The sequence below is a fragment of the Mchenga conophoros genome, linkage group LG6 (genome assembly GCF_057382185.1).
Source record: "Mchenga conophoros isolate Kocher_MC1m ecotype Shallow Benthic linkage group LG6, M_conophoros_male_GT1.1, whole genome shotgun sequence".
NCBI lineage: Eukaryota > Metazoa > Chordata > Actinopteri > Cichliformes > Cichlidae > Mchenga > Mchenga conophoros.
The window spans coordinates 34,580,446-34,598,116 of record NC_140531.1 but is presented as its reverse complement, the minus strand read 5'-3'; the positions used below and the strand labels follow the sequence as shown (position 1 = coordinate 34,598,116).

The following is a 17,671-nucleotide window of genomic DNA, read 5'->3' as shown; positions in this document are numbered from 1 at the left end:
AAATAAACCCATTCTGTCAAACCTGGAGGATGCGAGGAGATTTGAGAGGAAATGAAATATTTCTCGGAAGATATAAAAGGAGCCTTTTCGCCTGAGTTATGGCCCGGATTTGGCGTTGCTGAGAGGGATGCATGCTGCTCCTTCTATCTCGCCCCAGAGGAGGTATCATCAGAGCTGATATATAGCCCAGCTCTACATTACCTTTACAAAACAAAGGATCATCCACGCTTTGGGAGGAACGTATTCTTCTGACTAAAGCTGCGGAATCTGTAACTGAGTCGACTTGTTTTTTTGTTGTTTTTTTAACCATCCAAATAGTCCAAATACTTTAAACAAACCTGCTGCTGAACTTAACTTTTAAAGCGTTAAAATTGGCTAAAGATTCTGATGTCTCTCAACCCTTCTTCCTTTTTCTTCCTCTCCCTCTCTCTGAGCTTCCCCTTATTTATCCCATATACCTATTCTGGTATCTCACCACACGACTAAATTAGACCAAAGATGATAAGAGCACAAAGCATTATAATTCCGCCCGGCTCCTCCTCCTTCCAGCCATGCGTCCTAATTAATGGGACACCCCCAGTTGCAAAAAGCCCTGCACTGGACTGCAACATAGTCAAAGAGTGAAAGGGAAGAGGGCGAAAGTGCCACTGGAGATAATTGATTACCCACCAATCAATGATAACTTGTTAGTAATCGTCAACTCTTTGGACCTCGCCATTTTCAGGGAGGCATCTCACTCCTGCGGACTTGCTGCTCGCGAGGATCGACACTTTGAACGCATCCCATTTTGGAATAAGATTTTCTTTCCCTCAATCTCCCCTCCTTATCTTTGTTTTTTTTTCTACCTCCAAACTGTTATGTGACTTTTTTACCCTCGATACGTTCGCTCGTTTGTAACTGCTTAATACTTCAACCAAGTCCTATAAACTCTGCGTACAACCAATGATGACATCCAAAGAAGTCGCCAAATGTGATGCAGTGGAAAACAGGAGGCGAAGTCCGCTGGACCACTTGCCGCCTCCTGCAAACTCCAACAAGCCGCTGACCCCATTCAGCATTGAGGACATCCTGAACAAACCATCTGTGAAACGAAGTTATACAATTTGCGGCACAGCTCATCTAATTTCGTCTTCTGAGAAACATCGTCCCTCCAGCATCCCTCTGTCCAACCGGGGACTCCTCACCCAAACCTCCCCGCTCTGCGCGCTGGAGGAGCTGGCCAGCAAGACTTTCAAGGGGCTGGAAGTCAGCGTTTTGCAGGCTGCCGAAGGTAAATCTACAAGATGAAAAAAAGCACGACAAACACGTTTTGACTAATACGCCTGGAACTAGATTTTTAAACAACAAAAATTCGCTCAAACGTGTTTATTCAATTGCTCGAGACACTCTTTTCCAATTTAAGTGCGCATATTTTCCTTTTCACATATATATCTAAAAAAGGTGCGTTATTTTTTCCTGGGCCGCTCTTATCACCAGAGCCCTTTCTTTAATTTTATGGCCTCGTGTAAAGAGGAAGACCAATTGTCTGATGTTCAGTATTTCCCAGTGGTGTCTGTGTAATATTGTTGTAACTGTCTACCTATTCCCACAAGGACTGAGAGGCATTTCTGTTTCAAAGACAGCATCATTTTCGTTGTTATGTCTGCGTTATGGGTACTTTTACGCGCATACTGCAGCAGTGCAGAAAACGCCCTGCACCTGTATCTATCAATGATTTTCACTCAGCCTCTCCTCTCCCTCACAGGCCGGGATGGGATGACTCTGTTCGGCCAGCGAACCACCCCGAAGAAGCGTCGGAAGTCTCGGACGGCTTTCACCAATCACCAAATCTATGAACTGGAAAAGCGCTTCCTGTATCAAAAGTACCTGTCCCCAGCCGACCGGGACCAGATCGCTCAGCAGCTGGGCCTGACAAACGCGCAGGTGATCACGTGGTTTCAGAACCGGAGGGCCAAGCTAAAACGGGATCTGGAGGAGATGAAGGCCGACGTGGAGTCGGCCAAGGCCATCGGCCAGGTCCCACTGGACAAGCTCGCCAAACTGGCGGACCTGGAGAAATGCGCCAATGGCACGCTGGGCCACCCGCGAGCCGAGTCCCCCGCGCGGGGAGGCCAGCAGGAGCACGAGCTTTCTCAGAAACTGAGGACGTCGCCGCTCTCTCCATTCTCAGACCACACAACTAGTAAAGAGTGCTCAGAGGACGAGGACGTGGAGATTGATGTGGATGACTGATGGCGCATCCAGGAGCTTGAAGGTCAAGAAACACAAAAAGACGATAAAATAATCCCGCGGAGGACTTGTAACTTACTGCTTATATTGTATACCATATCTCGGAACATGTACCAAAATGTAATGACTTTTATATTGGCACAGATACTATTCATAGTGAAGCATGAACACAGAACAAGAATTATGCAGTGATATTTTACAATGTATTCATTAGCAAACTGTTACTTCTTTCGATCAAAGCAATATGGTCTGAAATGACATGAGTAACTTATTTTTTTACAGTATAAACCAACACACACACACACACACACACACACACACACACACACACACACACACACACACACACACACACACACACACACACATTGTTTTATTGCTTTTCCCGATAGCCCCACACATCACAGTGAAGTGCTCCAGTTTTCCATATTTTTGCATGTAAATGCATGATTTGATTTGTGATCATTATCTATTTATTTTTACTTTTTTAATTTAATTGCTTTTGTATTTTCTGCGAGCCAAATCGCGATTCAGTCACTTTGTCACTGCCGGCTCTTCTCCTCTACATTATCATTATCATTTGACTGTAACCCCTGGCTTCAGTTCATATTCTGCGTCCCGATGCTGCAGTGCATGATGAAGATGATGATGACGGTCGGAAAGGCAAAACTCGGACACTCACAGTTACAACGTGTTTTGTGGAAATGCTCGAGCGATGGCGAGAAACAGCGGTTGATATTGCGGTGATTTTGACAAGCTACTTTTTAGATTTATTGTTTGGATACAATAGATTTACAGTTATAAATTTGTTATGTTTTGTACACCTGTAAGTGCCTTTCTGAAATCAGGACATTATTTGAAAACCAATGCACAGACTGTAATGTATATAGGCTACTATGGGAATAAAATGGCTTTTCTGAATAATTCTTTTATGTTGCAGTTCTTGAAATATTGTTTAGGTTTTTGTTGTGGATATAATAGCCCCTTTTAATTTATTTATTGAGGGAAGAAAAATGATTTTAGAAACGGCTCCCCTTGCCAAATCTGGGCGTGTAAGCTCGTCAACAGCGGCCTATTTAGAGTTACTATTTTGTTCCTTTGTGTCCTTTTCTACTAAGATGCTCTAAACATTTTGTGGCCCGGAATCTCACATCCCCTTTCACATCCTAAATGCGTATCGTGGCTTCTTGACCCTTAGACGTGTTTCTCCATTCGTGGCAAAAATTTATGTGAGAAACACAAATCTGGTGCCGGAGAAAAAAAGACGAGGAAGCCACAAAAACACAAAGTTTTGGGCCAGTTTCCCCGGGCCTTTATAGACCTTTTTTGTTCTGCGGGACTGGGCCGTAATTTTGAGCGTAAAGCATGAAAAGTGGGGACAAATGAGCAGCGTTCCCTGATGGGACGAGCCACAAAGGAGCAGGGCCGGTCCCCCGCAGGCAGCAATACTGAGACAAGTGTGTCCCACCGCACAAAAAGGACGCAAACGTTTGGAAGCCATATGGTTTTTGAAATTTCCTCACAATTTCAGACAATTTGATGGATTGAGTTAACCCTCCTTTTAAACAGTTTAACTGGGTGCGAACAAAGGCCATAATGCCTACATAGACTCTCCCTTCATGAGGGCATCTGCGGCTATTAATGTCTAGCCCCTTTCTTTGCTTGGCGTTTTGAACAAGTCAATGAATTACAATGAAACTGCCCCTTTTTTGAGAGCCGCTTGTCTTTCTGCGCTTTTTAGCTTTGGAATAATATGTTTGACTTCTGTCCAAGAACGTTTTCTAAACAAGAAATGGATTTTTGTTGGAAGTGTTTTTAATGTTAAGTAGGGAGCCATAAAGAGTTTGGGCTGTGACATTTATGCCAAAGTCTGGTTAGGGAGTCCTTTGTTTGTTTTCTTCTCATCTCTTTTTTCTTGGTCTGCCTTTTTATTTCTTTTGTCTTTAAGGAGTTTAATGAAGCTGAAAACATGGTGATGTGAGAAAGAAAGAGTGTCCAGAAGAGAAGCTCAAAAGGCAAACTCCCATTTAACCCTCTTTGTTAACAGAAACGATAAGTAGAGCTGTCTTCTTGTTAATGTTTTATAGAAGTTGCTTTTTTATATTTTACTTTTATTTTAACCAAGTCAACCTAAATAAGCTAAATAAGTTTATAGGCCTGGGAGATGTTAATGTGACCAAAGCTTTTGTAAATTCTCTGTAGATAAATTAGAGTCTTTAAAAAAATCATTAGCCTAAAATTTGCTTTAATGCCCTTATACTGCATTTATAAATAGTACGGTTTATAACAGGGAGCAAATACATGTGTTTATTAGTATAACAGCTCAAGTGGACTAACTGGAAGCTGATATATAAACTGATATTAACTTGCAGCCTAATAAACATGCTGATCATAACACAGAATATGCACAAAAGAAGAAATTTTAATTGCTGGCAAATATTGTACTGTAAAATTCACAGAATATTATTACAACTGCATTATATTGTTTTATAAATTATTTATAAAATGATTATGTGCACTTTATACATGCAAAATAAGGTGGTAAGGTGGTGTACATAGTATTTATCAAGGTTTAAATTCTAGATAACACTTCAATTGAAGAAAGAAAAAAATCAATTCAGTTCAATTATTCTGAAAATTGATCTGCAAATATGAACATGTCAGTCTTTAATTTATTTTGTGTGTGTATGTGTATGTGTGTGTGTGTGGTGGGGGGGTGGCGGGTGCCTATGTGCGTGCTCTGGAGCCTATTCTGAATCAAGCATATTTATGAAGGGAGAGAGTGTTAAGGCAGGTAAGTTTATGGATTTCACTTGCTTATTTTATGAGGGGTTGTCAGGCGGGCCCGGTGATAAGTAATACTACAGTCTAAGGGACCACTTCGTGGTAATTAATCTGGAGGTCTTAAGTGTATTTCAGTATTTCACTTCAAGATAGAAAAAATCACTACTTCAATCGTCCGGAAAATTGAAGTTTGATGCATGAGTCCCTACTGAAACAATAGTACAGCCCTCTCTCTTTTCATCTCTTCCCCTCCCCTTTTTATACTCTCTCCTTTATTATTTGCACCTTGTGGAAAACAGTGTCAGGGGCAAAGTGTACACTCATATTTGAGGCAATAGTCAGGTGACAGCAAAGAGAGCACTGAAATTAAATTGTTTAATGTTTACGACCTTGTTCTCATTTAAAAATATGACACAAACTTAGAAGAAAAAGGTTTTTTAATCTATTGTTTGATTATTTAAATTAATTATTTGAATCCATAGGCTTCAAATAATCCTTGAATGCATTATTATTATTATTATTATTATTATTGTTGTTGTTGTTGTTGATGATGATGAATAAGTATTAAAAAGGAGATCTGTAAATGACCTGATATTTGGCTCGAATTAAATGACTCTATATATCTAAATAGAGCCAAAATGTAGAGTTTTAATCATAGCCTTCCTGTGGAGCCAGTTAATACTTCAAACTTCAATTTTACGGGCGATTGAACTAAGCATGTTCCTGACAGAATTGATGTATGTATTAATTTCCTTTAACTGTTGATTAATTAGGCTGCGCTGAAGGCTCAAATGGAACGGTTTGTTCAGAAATTTGCATATTAATCAAATTCTAGTTGATCATTCAAATAATCAAGGCTGTGTGAAATCGGGGATGTAGCAAGAAAACATCAACTATATTTGGTCTGACTTAGCTTCTGCTGTTTGTCCACTGTACTATAATCAGATAGAAAGAGTCAGTCGGCTTATTTGGACTAAATTGCTAATCCAGAGTTTTGCAACAAATATACAGATACATTAACTCAAAGTGGAAAAAAAAGCAAAACCTTTGTGCTGCTGTGCTTTATAAATAAACAAGAATGGGAGAAGTGGGTGGCAGAGAAGAAAAGTGTTGCATCAAGTACTGCATTTTATATATTTTGGATTCTTAAAATTAGAATAAAATTAGAATAATAAAGATTTTTACATATTGCCACAAGGCTGGGTTTTCAGAAGGCTGTTTCAGATCACGGGTGAATGATTTATGGAGGAGAAAGGATAGTTTCAAAAATGTTTTGCAATTATAGTTAAGTGCTGTGACTCATCTAAAAGGTAATCAGAAGTCTGCAGGTAGATAAATTATAAACCATGTAGACCGCTTTACCTGAAAAAAATGTAGGAGTTATTAAATTCAATGATTCATGAAGTGTTTACTTTGGAGCTTTTCTTCAACTAGCGATGGTGGTGGTTGAAGTCTAAAATTAATATAGATTATGTTCCAACAGCATCTACTTATACTATTTAGAATGGATTTTTTAAGCAGAAACAATGCTGTAAAGAAACTCCTCTACACATTAAAAAAAATCATAAAATCCATTAGCAGCACATGAATATATGTCCCTGAAGGAAAGATGAAGGATAAAGTGAAGAAAATGTTAGATCTGTGGCCTCAGGTGGGAGTTATTTAGCACATGTATTGATGATTTCTGTGTGGTGCACAGAACAAAGCATGAAAAACTACAAGTGGGGGGGAAAAAAAGTGAATAAAGTGCATTTTCACTAAAGTCATCTGGAAGCTCATCCAATTCTAAATATCTCATCATTTAATCATATGAGGTCAAAATACATTTGGGTGAACAAAAAGGAAAACAAAAGCAAAACAAACAAACTTACTATCCATACCGTTACATGCCAATTTAAGCCATCCTTTAAAAAAAGTGTAGCTGATGACAAGCTACAAGCTGCAGCCAGCTCCAGCTTAGCTTCTGAGACAAACAGAGACACCTGCTGGTGTCAACGGGATAGTGACCTGCACTTCACTGAGCAGCAAACCAGCCATGCTGTGTGTAATGTGTCTGTGTGTGTATGAAAGAGTGTGTGTATGAGAGTGGTTGTATATTATAAAGCTGCAACTGAATTATCAAATATGATACATATTTTTAGATTGCTTTATTTGAACGATCAATATCAGGCTGGTGGAACAGTTCGTACAAGACTGGTAATGAAAACATAAAATTAGAGGTGGAATGTAATCGTAATGGTAAACAGTATGTAAAAAGACATAAAGCAAGATTTAAAAGGAAGCAGATATTGAGTATGTAGCCTCCATCGTCCTTAAGAAAATTGTGTTGTTTTTTTAAAAATAAAATAAATAACTAATAACATAAAAATAGTAATTTCTTGATTAGATGAGTATGAATTTAATAACTTGATTCCTACATCTTATTGACTCTTTCTCATTTCTCTAAGCCTTTCTTTCAGTGAATATCTCTTATCAGACTTACTAAAGAGCTAATGATGCCATATTGAGGATAATAACAGATTTCTTGTTTTACTTCGTACACTTGCATGAAATCATCCTCATTTCCTGCAGTCTTACTACATCTTCACCTTGTAAAAATCCATCTAATGAGTTTCTACCCTGACATGCTCTTGGAATAATGAATGATATTAATACTACACACGCCTTGCGTGTTGAAAGAATGAGTGTTGATCTTTTAATATTTTCAAAATAGAAATACCTCAGGTATAAGTCATTCTTTCAAATGCATACATAAAGTGAAAATCCACAAGTGTAGCACTCAAGTATAACAAGTATGGTTGTGGGTTAATGAATGGTATTCGTACTAATTGGGCAGGTCAAGCGGTGCTTAAGTAAAAGTCAAGATATGAACCTATGAAAAGTGCTAACTGTCATATTTAAATTGTATAATACTGGATATTTTATGTAGTGTGAACTTGGGTATTTTAGACCACGTGCAATAATTCAACATTGCATGTGAATAACATTAAACCTTTGGTTTCATCAAAAATGTAACAATCACCTCATCCTCATCCTCTCACTACACACAGACTGTATTTCTTGGCCTTTCACAACCAGACATGCTTTCTGTTGTTTTCTTGTTACTATGCTGTAATGACTAGTTTCACGCTACTTTACCACGGCATTTTTCAACTTCTTTATCACCATTTCTTTTTCAGCCTCTCTCTTTTCAGTGTCTGTGATCTCATGTGTATATGACTATTTTCACATGTACATGTTAGTTAGTGTTTGTATGCACATAAGAACATAATCGAGCACATGTGAACACACATCACATATATAAACACATTTAGAATAATGAAAAATATATTTACTATATATAAAATAAATGAAAATATTAAAATAGTATTAAATACATTAATAATATAAACACATTTATTAAGAGGAACCATTAGAATATCTGATAAACACAACTGTTCTAACATATATAGGTAAGTTCGGCAGTTAGAGTAACTAAAAATGCTTTTTCATAAACATTTAGTTTGTTTTTCAATATGTCAGCATTTTATCTGACATTAGAACTGAGATTATAAATGATTATGTATGTATGTATACATATATATATATATATATATATATATATATATATATATATATATAGTAAAATTATATATATATATATATATATATATATATATATATATATATATATATATATATATATATATATATATATATATATATAGTAAAATTTCACGTGTCAGGCCTGTTACCGTGCAGTTTTATGAACCATATTCAACATCAGGTACTGCCATTGCCCATCTTAGCAATCTCTATATACTCATTATGAACAAATGCTAAACATCAACTCCTGTGGCAAGAGTTCTGAGACAATCAACACTTAAACAGCCCATTGTATCTAACGGTCTAATCTGTTTTTTCTGAGTTGATCATACATAATCGTGTCAGCGTCCCAGTGGCAATTTGATGTTGTCACTGAGAAGGAGTTACGGTAATAAAATAAGTAAGCAATAAATAAGCGTCTATCTAAATGTTTTCCCTCTAAAATATGTGGCCCTCCTTTGGGACACGTTTAATCAATAATTAACCTTTTTTTTTTTTTAATTTATTTGAATTCGTCATTATTCAATACTTTGTTTTTTAACTAATTTTACCATATAATTTATTTTTGCTTTGGTTGATAGTCTGTAGGGTTTAGACTTTTTATGTATTTTTTTCTATTAAAGAGGGAAAAACAGCCCCTCGGTGTTCATGGCTCTGTAAAGATGTTTCAGTACTTACCCTTGCTTTCATGTGGGAAGACGGATACCTGGTGGGATCTAAAACTATGCAAAAACTCGTTTACAAACGTTTTAACAAGCTTGCGCATTTTAGCGCAACAATGGCGCTCACCAACATCCTCTCTGTCGCGGATGATACGTCATCAAAGTTGGCGGTATTTTGAAAAGCGAGTAGCGTCTAGTGTTGTGGTCCGTTTAGTAGGGAACTGTTGTTAAACATGGTAAGACTGATCGTCGTCTAAAAAAAACTCTCGTCATTTACACGTGCTTAATATAACGCACGATATTATATAATGTTTACATGCCTTGCTAACGTGTGTTTACGTACATTCAACTTTTCACCTTAGCCTGTAGCTAACAAGCTCTAGAAGAAATTGTACCTACTTGCACCGCTCCAGTTTTTCTTTAGATTAAAACGTACACGAATATGCGTCTTTGTTGTTTACGTGTTCAGGCAGACGGCCGGGCAGCAGCGCAGCTGTCAGAGGCCGCCCAATCTGAGCTGCTGGACATTTGTGAGGAGCAATTTGCGCAGCTGGAAAAGGTACATGTGAATCCAGTGTGTCCAAAAACTTTTTGTCTTACCATACATATTGTTTTGGGGGGATTGGGATAGTATGGAGCCACTGCAACAAGTGGGGTGACCAAGAGGTGGTACAATGTGAGAAATATATTACTGAAGTTGATATGATTTTTTCCCACTTTTATTTTCACACAAATGTTTCTACATAAGATTCAAAAAGTTGATTCTGTTCTTGAAGAAGTCACTTGGATTAGTGATGAAACAGTTCTGCTAAAAACTACATTTTCTTAACTGGTTGACTGAGCATGCATCAAGATATGCAAGTTAAAGTTTTGGCAAAATTTGTTCAGAGTTACTACATTATAATTCAGTACATTTTTCCACTTTCTTGTATAATTAGAAAAATACTATGAATAGAAACTAAATATTTTTTCCATAGTCTTATATGATAGGCCTATGCTCTGTTGTTTAGCTGTTAACACTCTTACCTGTTATTTTTTTTATCTTAGATTTGGTTCTTTCAGGTAATCATCATTAGGTTTCAGTGTCGATGCATTCAGAGATCTGCAACTTTTCTTGAACCACATTTCTTCTGAGAATCAAAATAGTTGACTAGGCTAGTAAACTAGAACCAACCAAAATCTGACCACATCACATATGTAAATATGTTTTTAAAATGTGTAGATACTTTATCTCTAGCCCCTTGTCACACACTTTGTGATAAATGGGTAAAATGATAAACTGTGTTTGTCTTACAGCTTCAGAATGAGATTATACTGTGTGAGCCAGATTTTTGTGAGAATCCTCAAGAACAGGTGAGATGATTGTTTCCAAATGTTCACTTGTTCATTGCTTTCGCTGCTTTAACCTCCTAAGATCCAACCTCTTTCTCTTTGCTATTTGGGCTGATTGGGACCTGATGAATGTAAAAACAAAGAATTATCTTTTTACCTGATTTTCTCTGCAAGGACCTGATATCCACATATGAGGACGTTCAAATTAAATTTCAATAGGACGGTGGCAATATAATGTCCTCGTAAGTGGACATCAGGCCCTTGTAGAGCAAAATTTAGAATTGTGGTCTAGACAACCGAAAATGTGATGTCCACATATGTGGACGCCAGGTCCTAGGAGGTTAATGTTACAGAAAAAATGTGGAAATCCTTAATTTTAAATATCTGAGAAAATTCATATCTTTTTTAACATGGTTTTTAACATTTGTCAGTTTTTTTTTAAAGTGGTAGAAAATAACTGTAAGAAAAAAAAAAAGTATATACTCCATCACAGACCCGATATGTGAGTAATTCCAGTTTGTTACCTGAATGATGCATAAACATTACAATTTTCACCAGATAAACCATGCTAATCTCCATAGTAATACTCTTGCCTACTTTATTTAGGCTCCAGTAGCTTCTGATTCTCCTAATAGCCTGATGTCCGTGTATTAGGAACAATTAGGAGCTTTTGGCTTGTAGTTGGTATTGTAAATTGGAACTGTGATAAAGTATTGCAAACTCTCTTTTGTTGCGGTTTTGGTCTGAGTTTCAAAATTGTTACACCTCTGGCATTTCTTTACGTGTGTGCTGATTAATTGGATGATGGTTACGTCAGTGGGTTCCTTTGGCCTATCAGCAAATAAAATATCTTAATCAATTGCAGCCATTACATTACAGCATCAAATTTGTCTTTGTACGCGATCATTCAAAGAGGTTTCTTTATTTTCCCAACACAAACAAGAAAATGAACAACAAAAACTAAATAATAGAAAATGCCAACAAAACATTGGATTAATCATCAGCCATACTGCAAATTTCAAGCAGCTACCAGCCCAGAATTTCACAATCTTTGCATCATTAATATTAACATCTTTTACATGTATCATGGTTACAGGACATATGAATTTTGCATAAAATGACTTAATGAAGAGGCCAAGATGGCACTTTTGGTTTCCGTTGATGCTCAAAATTAGCATTAATCATAAACATGTTGTATGTGAAAGGTGTTTACAGAGGCAAGATACGTTACAAAAAGAGCAATTAGTTTTAATAGTTTGTATAGTCATAAACAGCTCATTAGTGCTATTCAAGCAGTAAAAAAAATGTAAACATTGTGAGCATCAGCAGTGGCAACACTAAAAGGAACAGCTGAGTGTGCTTTAAATGGTGAGGTTAGAGACTCCAGCTGGCAATAACATAGCATTTCATGCCTGGTCAAATGCACCCTTGGCTCCATAGTGTAGTAGTTTACACATTTGCTTAACAAGCAAAAAATCCCATGCTTGATCCCAGGAGGAGATGCACATCTCTTTGGAGTTGCGTCAGGATGGGCATCCGGTGTAAAAACCTGCCAGATTAAATATTTGTAGAGCTTCCTGCTGTGCCGACTCATTGTAAATCAGGGAGCAACCAAGAGTAGCTGCTGATAAAGTGAGTTTTGTGTTTGTTTGTTTTGATGTCAGACAGCTTCACTGTGGCTCATCATTGTAATTTCTATTCCTCGTGACTGTTTTTCCTTCTATAGTCAGTAAAAAGACTGATTGCAACAGAAGCTGAGCTGAAGCAGTGGTCGACAGTGGAACCACAATGTAAGTTATCAGTTCTGGTCAACTGGTGATTTCAGGTTTCTAAAAAAAAAAAAAAAAAGATATAAATCATAAATGTTGTGTACTTTATCTTTTAATACAATTGACCTTTTTTATTTTTCATGCAGTGCTGGCAGAAAATTCTGAGATTTTGCTCGAAGCAGGAAAAGAAGAGGTGTGGTTAAGTTAAACAGTGAACTATTGCTTTTGCTCATTTACATGCATCACTCACTTTATGCAATCTTTACTTTTTCCATAGATGCACAAGCTGTGCTCTGAACTTGAGATGGTTGCTTCCTGTTTTGAAGCCAAAAGAGACAAACTGAAAGAGACTAAGGAACTGTATGTAACCCTTTTGTTACACTGTACATATTACATTATTTACTGTCCTTCTTCTGGTTTTATGGATGCCTTTCAGGATTGGATGAAGGAGACCATCCAGAGACTTTCCCTTTGCTATACTTTGTGTATAGTTGTGAAAATGTGATGCTTGTGTGTTTGTTGTTAGTGAGCTAAAATGGCTGGAGGAGAAGAAACAGGTGCTGGCTGCTGCCAGTGGTCACAGTGAACGACTTCAAATTGAAAAGGAGAAGTTGTCAGAACATACGTGAGTAGGATGGCAGCGTCACACTAAACCAAAAGGGATCAGGTGTTTATTTACACAGAATAGAGCAGAAAACAGAAATGCTTCAAGGGTAATATAAATTAATTCAGTTGAATTAAATTTTATTTATACAGCGCCAAATCACAACAGCAGTCGCCTCAAAGTGCTTTATATTATAAGGTAGACCCTACACTAATACATACAGAAAAAAACCCAACAATCGTATGACCCCCTATGAGCAAGCACTTTGGCGACAGTGAGAAGGAAAAACTCCCTTTTAACAGGAAGAAACCTCCGGCAGAACCAGGCTCGGGGAGGGGCGGGGCGGGGCCATCTGCTGCAACCGGTTGGGGTGAGAGAAGGAAAACAGGAAAAAAAGGCATGCTGTGGAAGAGAGCCAGAGGTTAATAACAAGTATGATTCATTGCAGAGAGGTCTATTAACACATAGTGAGTGAGAAAGGTGACTGAAAAGGAAATGCTCAATGCATCATGGGAATCTCCCAGCATCCTACGTCTATTGCAGCATAACTAAGAGAGCATTCAGGATCACCTGATCCAGCCCTAACTATATGCTTTAGCAAAAAGGAAAGTTTTAAGCCTAATCTTAAAAGTAGAAAAATAAATCTATAAACTTGTTGATGCATGTGCATGCATTCTTCAGGATACTGCAGGACATCAAGGAAAAAATACAGAAAATGAAGGTCTACCAGGAAAGGCTGATGGAGAGCTTGGCGTACATCCTGGAGAAGCACGTTCCTCTCCCTCAGGAGGATTCCAGTACAAACAAGAAGAAGAAGGTGTAGATTATGGCTTTGCATGTGAAAAGTGCCTTATTATGAATTCATTGCACCTTACAGTCTTTTATCTTAATTTTCAGAACGTTCCTCATGAGATTCATGAAAACTTGATTTCACTCAATGAAATTCTGGAGGTGAGTTTTTTCATACAAAAAAAACGAACTGTTTAACTCGAGTTTTTTTTATGTAATCAAAAAAAATCTCAGTATTTGGCTTTGGACAGGTAGGTGAATGAAACAGGTGATGAGGTTTGATATTGAGGAGAGAAATGTGAAAGGAAAGATGGACCGCATAGAGGCCCCCTGTGTTGGTGTCAGGAGAGAATGTAGCTTGGCAGCATTGGATGGTAGTCTGTATGATGACTTTGGGCATGAAGAAGAGGAAGCGAGTGAAGGGAAGTTGAAGAAGGAAGAATGTTGTGGAGAGTGCAGGAAGAGGTTGAGGCAGGCTGTCAGTGGTACGGAAGTGTTGCCAGATGGCTGGCAAAGTAGAGCTAATGTTCTGGGGGAAACTGCCCAAAGGGTATCCTCTGGACAGAAGAAAAAGGACAAGGACACTTGGTTTTGGAAGGAGGAAGTAAAAAAAATCTGTTCAAATGCAGAGGTTAGCAAAGAAAAAGTGGGATAGTCTGGGAGATGAAGAAAATGGATGAGTGCTGGGAGGTTAGCAATGAGAGAAGTGGCAAAGTACAAGGCTTGAGTTATATGTGAGGCTGGACACTAAGAAAGGTGAAAATGACTTGTATGAAGCATGTGATGTGATATGTAAGACGTTATCACAGAAATGGAAATGTGCTAACAAGTGAAGAGAGTGTGGTGAGCGCCTGAAGGAGCTCATGAATGAAGAAAATGAGAAAACACAATCCTGAAGAGTAAGAGGATCCCTGAGGAATGAAGTACAGATTTTCAAGTACAAGGGTGATGTGCATCTCTGTAGCAATTATAGAGGGATAAAGTTGATGAGGCATACCTTGAAGATATGGGAAAGTGTTTTCGAAACTAGGTTGAGAAGAGAGGAGATGATTGGTGAGCAGCAGCATGGCTCCTTGCCCAGAAATAGCACTACAGAGTCAATGTTTGCTTTTATAGTATTAATGGAGAAATATTGAAGGTCGAAAGGAGTTGTACTGTGTGTTTGTATATCTACAAACAGGGTATGATAGGGTGCCAAGAGAGGAAGTGTGGTACAGCATGAGGAAGTCATGTGAGGCTGGTGCCAGACATGTACGATAACAGCCAGACCTTGGTGAGGTGTGCGGTAGGAGTGGAAGATGAGTTCAAGGTGGGGTGAATTACATTAGGGAATGGAGTAGTAAAACATTGATCAGGAAAAAAACCCTAAATTTTCATCCCAATATTTGAAATACTTCTGTTTTGAAGATAGCTTCACACATAGTGTTTCCTTTTTTTCACATCATTCACTGACACTTTTGTATGTGACTGAAAAGTATCCTAGATATTGAGATAAATAATAGATTTTGCTGAAGATAATTTAATTATCTCTGATAAACCCCCCCAGTTATCAACCTCTAGGAAAGAGCTGGCACTCCACCAACAGATATTTGACCTATTATAGAATAAATATGTGTTTAATTATTAACAGCTGCATATTTCTTATGTCGACAAGTCACATATAAATTAGCCCTACGTTTGTTGGCTGTGGTGGAACTGGAAATTATAAAAACCCATTGTTAATGTTACATTTTCTATAGAGATGCTGTTTAAGGCCCTATTTTAACCACACAAGTGCAAAGAAAGCAGCAGGTCTGACGCATGTGGACTGTGTGGGTGTGTCATGTTGCTTTTGTTTATCAAAGTAAAAGGACAAAAAGGCTGACGTAAGTGCTATAAAAGCGAGAGTGTAGTGATTAATCGATTCACAGTAATGATCACCCATGGCAGCAAAAGCTGATGTGTACCAAAAGGCATGATATCAACTTAACCTTTAGACCTGAGGGCAGCTTTTATGATTTTTTTTTTTTTTTTTTTTTTTTTTTTAACTTGTTCTGTGATTGAATGTTTCTGTTCTTGATAATCATGTAAATATCCTATATTTTTGTTAGTGGCCATCACCTATTCCTTCAATAAGTAAAGGAAGTAAAGGCAAAATAAAACTCTAAACTTATAAAACTGTTTAAACTTGTACCTTTACTGCAAATATGCTTCAGCCTGGTCTTCATCTCCCTTTTTATAAACCTGCAGATTCTCATGAACAAGGCTCTGAACACACCACACGACCCCTATGTGGCGATAGATGACACATTCTGGCCACCGTATGTAGAAATGCTGCTCCGTTATGGAATTGCAGTGAGACACCATGAGAATAACTTTAAGCTCCGCTTGGAAACCTTTTTCTGAAGCACTGGTGCATTAAAAATCTAAAGCACTCTGCTGAAACTGAGTCTGCTTGTGCAGGGAAACCATTATGCATGTTTTTGTAAGCTAGTAGGAAGTCCATGGTGGAGAAACAGTGATGCTAGGGTGTTCCTGAATTTACTAAATGCATGTGTAACATTTCTATGTAGATACTTTTTTATGGTTGTCTATTTAGACTTCTTAAATACTGTTTAGTTAAAATGTCTTGTAAGCGCACCTATTTTTCTAGTTCCATTTTTACATATTCAAATGTTATTCAAATGTATGAGTGTTTTATCCAAAGTATGTGTTTCTAGAAATCCCATGTGTATGTCTGTTTTTCATGAGAATTCATATTTATCAGCATAAATTTAAATTAATCTTAATTTTGGTTTCATTTAACTGTTTTCTATTATGTTTGAAAATTAGGAAAATATGTTCAGTAATGGTGTGTGTGTGTGTGTGTGTGTGTGTGTGTGTGTGTGTGTGTGTGTGTATTTTGTTTGTGTTTATACATTTTCTTGTCCATGTTTAATAAATTTGGAAACTTTAGATGTGGTGTTGCTATGTAATTATTGTTCCGAAGAAATTATCTCTGGGTATCTTCATACTGTTGTACGAAAACAACTAGCATAATGTAAATGTTTTAGTGAGGTGATCATTTAATCATGTTTAAAACTATGTTTGTACTTACAAACAATGTACAGAAAATAAAATACGAATTGACAAAGTGAAATCGTGCAGATATTCCACACAATACAGGGAGTGCAGAATTATTAGGCAAATGAGTATTTTGTCCACATCATCCTCTTCATGCATGTTGTCTTACTCCAAGCTGTATAGGCTCGAAAGCCTACTACCAGTTAAGCATATTAGGTGATGTGCAACTCTGTAATGAGAAGGGGTGTAGTCTAATGACATCAACACCCTATATCAGGTGTGCATAATTATTAGGCAACGTCCTTTCCTTTGGCAAAATGGGTCAAATAAGGACTTGACAGGCTCAGAAAAGTCAAAAATAGTGAGATATCTTGCAGAGGGATGCAGCAGTCTCAAAATTGCAAAGCTTCTGAAGCGTGATCATCAAACAATCAAGCGTTTCATTCAAAATAGTCAACAGGGTTGCAAGAAGCGTGTGGAAAAACCAAGGCGCAAAATAACTGCCCATGAACTGAGAAAAGTCAAGCGTGCAGCTGCCAAGATGCCACTTGCCACCAGTTTGGCCATATTTCAGAGCTGCAACATCACTGGAGTGCCCAAAAGCACAAGGTGTGCAATACTCAGAGACATGGCCAAGGTAAGAAAGGCTGAAAGACGACCACCACTGAACAAGACACACAAGCTGAAACGTCAAGACTGGGCCAAGAAATATTTCAAGACTGGTTTTTCTAAGGTTTTATGGACTGATGAAATGAGAGTGAGTCTTGATGGGCCAGATGGATGGGCCCGTGGCTGATTTGGTAAAGGGCAGAGAGCTACAGTCCGACTCAGACGCCAGCAAGGTGGAGGTGGAGTACTGGTTTGGGCTGGTATCA

The 17,671-nt window shown here is 37.8% G+C and overlaps 2 protein-coding genes across 2 annotated transcripts; both read left to right on the top strand.

The window, feature by feature from the left end:
• The first annotated feature begins 630 nt into the window (after positions 1-630).
• lbx1b (ladybird homeobox 1b) lies at positions 631-3,129 on the top strand. Its single transcript, XM_085277718.1, has 2 exons — positions 631-1,270; positions 1,745-3,129. Exons 1-2 carry the CDS (start codon positions 943-945, stop codon positions 2,230-2,232), a joined length of 816 nt encoding a protein of 271 aa, XP_085133844.1. The 5' UTR covers positions 631-942; the 3' UTR covers positions 2,233-3,129.
• A 5,890-nt stretch (positions 3,130-9,019) lies between these two features.
• Positions 9,020-16,795, top strand: cenpk (centromere protein K). Its single transcript, XM_085277719.1, has 10 exons — positions 9,020-9,496; positions 9,730-9,819; positions 10,557-10,613; positions 12,319-12,382; positions 12,508-12,554; positions 12,639-12,721; positions 12,888-12,986; positions 13,647-13,782; positions 13,863-13,916; positions 15,984-16,795. The coding sequence occupies exons 1-10, from the start codon at positions 9,494-9,496 to the stop codon at positions 16,137-16,139; spliced, it is 789 nt and encodes a 262-aa protein (XP_085133845.1). The 5' UTR covers positions 9,020-9,493; the 3' UTR covers positions 16,140-16,795.
• Positions 16,796-17,671: the final 876 nt, after the last annotated feature.

Bases quoted from the DNA above. Each gene is read 5' to 3' on its own strand.
- lbx1b (XM_085277718.1), top strand. From the start codon at position 943: ATGATGACATCCAAAGAAGTCGCCAAATGTGATGCAGTGGAAAACAGG. The intron at 1,271-1,744 runs GTAAATCTACAA...TCTCCCTCACAG, and splicing joins CGTTTTGCAGGCTGCCGAAG to GCCGGGATGGGATGACTCTG.
- cenpk (XM_085277719.1), top strand. The intron at 12,383-12,507 runs GTAAGTTATCAG...TTTTTCATGCAG, and splicing joins GTCGACAGTGGAACCACAAT to TGCTGGCAGAAAATTCTGAG. The intron at 12,987-13,646 runs GTGAGTAGGATG...TGCATTCTTCAG, and splicing joins GAGAAGTTGTCAGAACATAC to GATACTGCAGGACATCAAGG.